Source organism: Chinchilla lanigera, unplaced genomic scaffold (assembly GCF_000276665.1).
Source record: "Chinchilla lanigera isolate Chin_1 unplaced genomic scaffold, ChiLan1.0 scaffold00012, whole genome shotgun sequence".
Lineage (NCBI taxonomy): Eukaryota > Metazoa > Chordata > Mammalia > Rodentia > Chinchillidae > Chinchilla > Chinchilla lanigera.
The window spans coordinates 24,238,006-24,240,505 of NW_004955413.1; the positions used below are offsets into that span (position 1 = coordinate 24,238,006).

General features: G+C 46.6%; 1 protein-coding gene across 1 annotated transcript in view; it reads left to right on the forward strand.

Annotated features, from left to right (window-relative positions):
• The window catches only part of Eif3l (eukaryotic translation initiation factor 3, subunit L), a 30,599-nt gene that overhangs the window by 17,818 nt on the left and 10,281 nt on the right, over window positions 1-2,500 (forward strand). Inside the window, exon 9 of the mRNA XM_005379230.1 lies at window positions 1,572-1,726. Within this exon, the coding sequence (XP_005379287.1) occupies window positions 1,572-1,726 (155 nt within the window). The remainder of the gene's footprint in view (window positions 1-1,571; window positions 1,727-2,500) is intronic.

The window sequence follows — 2,500 nt, forward strand, 5'->3', positions numbered from 1 at the left end:
CAGCCTCCCGAGTGCTGGGATTACAGGTGTGCGCCATCGTGCCCGGCCTATTTTTATTTTTTTGAGACAAAGTCTTTTTATGTAGCCCAGGCTGGCCTTGAATGCAGAGCTATCCTCCTGCCTCAGCTTCTCAAGTGTGGGGGTTACAGACATGTGCCACCATACTTGTCTTAATTTTTATTTTGAGCCTGGGTCTCACTAAGTTGTTCAAGCTGGGGTTGAACTTCTGATCCTCCAGCCTCAGGCTCCCAGAATGCTGAGTTATAGGCATGCACCACTATTCTTGATTTGCGTTTTTAACACACTCAAAAGTGTGTTGAACTACAAAGCTTATTTATGTGTAAAACTTTTTTCAGTGAAAAGAGTGACATTTTTGCACCTCTTTTTGGTGTTTAGCTTCCTAGGTGGTAGCAGGGGTCTGGTTTCTGCTTCTGCATTTAATCTCTTTGTTTTGCTTTGTATTTATTCTCTTGCTGTAGGTTTTGCTTGAAGCATATGAGGAATATCTCTCTTCACACAGTTGAGAAAAAGATACTATTTTAATAGCATTTTCAAGTAGTAGGGATATTTTTGCTGCCATGCCCCGCAGTGTTGAGTGTTTCTGTGAAGCTTGGCAAGTGTGATATCCTGTGGGCTGTTTGCAGTGAGGAATCTGAAACAGTGTTAGTGAACTTCTACTTCATTGCATTAAGGCTACTTGGTTATCTTGCAATTTAAGTGGGTCCTTCGCCCATGCATGCTTTTATAAAATACTGCTAACAGTGAGTTAGATCTTCCACTTCCTGACACGTTTTATTACAGTTTCTTTAAAATACCACATCACGGTGGCGGGGGGCCTGGGCTCAGTACGTGCAAGGCCCTGGCTTTGGCCGCAGTAGCAGGGGGGAAGCCCCTTGGGTTTGTACCTTTCCCGCTGGTCTCGTCAGTAGGCCTTCATGTGGAAGCTGCTGAGCACATAGTGGCAGGTTTTAGTTTCCCTTAATCAAGCTCAGATTATTCACTAGCACCAAACAGTGCCCAGACAATGCCACTGAAGTGTGATGGGCTTCACTTCATTTTTTGAGAAAATATCTACCAAATGCCCAAGTCTGAGTAGCCGTGGTTCAAGTGCTTGTGGAAAGAGGGGAGCAGTTCTTTCATGGCGCGTGTGCGGCCAGGAGCAGTGCTGTGGCTCTGGGTTCGGCTGCCTGGTGACACCGAGTTGTCGTTTTGCACTGTTCTGCACCATCGGTGTCCTTGTCCCCTCAGTGGGCAGGGGGTGCTCGTGTCTTAGGAAAATCACCTTGGCTTCGGGGACTTCCTATAAGGAGGGCCGTGGTGAGTGACTGACTGACTGGTGAGAGGCCACTCGTATTCTCAGGTATGTTCAAACGAAACAGAAGAAAACAAAACAATGAATGGCCACCTTCCAAGTAACTTAGTTGAAGATTAGCTTGAAGCCGGCTGTACTGTTTCTGGTGTTATTTCCTATTATGGAAGCTTTCAAGGCTGCCAGTGAGTGACAAGCTTACTGAGTGACGTTTAAAGGTCCATCTGCCCCTGCTGGAGCGCCACTGTTCTGTCCCGCCCAGGTGACCCCGAGAGCGTGGCCGGGGAGTACGGACGGCACTCCCTCTACAAGATGCTCGGCTACTTCAGCCTGGTGGGGCTGCTGCGCCTGCACTCGCTGCTGGGGGATTACTACCAAGCCATCAAGGTGCTGGAGAACATCGAGCTGAACAAGAAGGTAATCGCCTGGCACCTGTCGCCTGGCTCCCTGGACCCGGGACGGCTCTCTGCTCTGAGAGAAACTCATCTCTTAAGACAAATTTCCGGGATTGAAATTGAGATAGGGTTAGGGATATAGCTCAGTGGCGCAAACACTTGCCTAGCAAGTGCGAGGTCATGAGTTCAATTCCTGGTACCACAAAAAAAAGAAAAAAAAAAGAAATTGAGACTAAAGCAGTCCCACCCATTCCAGTGAAAATGTGGACCAGGACAGTCGGGGCAGCTAGTGGCACTTACCTGGTGTTTAGCAGTCTTTTTTTTTTTTTTTTTTTGGGAACTGGGAATTGAACTCAGGACCTCATGCTTGCCAGGCAGGTGCTGTACCGCTGAGCTATATCTCTGGCAACCAGTCTTTTGATTCTATGTTCAAACAGAAGAGTAATGGCATATTTTCACTCTTGAGGTTTTACTGGTCTAAAGAATTAACAGAAGTTCTCAGGTGGCGTATCTACTGGTAGGGTATTAGCTGTGGTCTTTCCTGGCCTCAGGAAGTAGATACATTTTGTTTCCTGTTTGGTTTGTGTGCATATGTGTGTAGCTATCCATTTGTCCATTTCTGTGTTGGACTTTTTTTGGAAAGAAAAAAAAAGTAAAATATTGAAGTGGTGAGGCAGGAGGCTTGCTGCAAGTTCAAGGCCAGACTGGTCTAAACTACATGGTGAGACCCTGTCTCAAAAAAACAAAACTGGGCTGATGGAAGACTTCTGAGCTGAAAGAGATTTTAGAGGTCCTT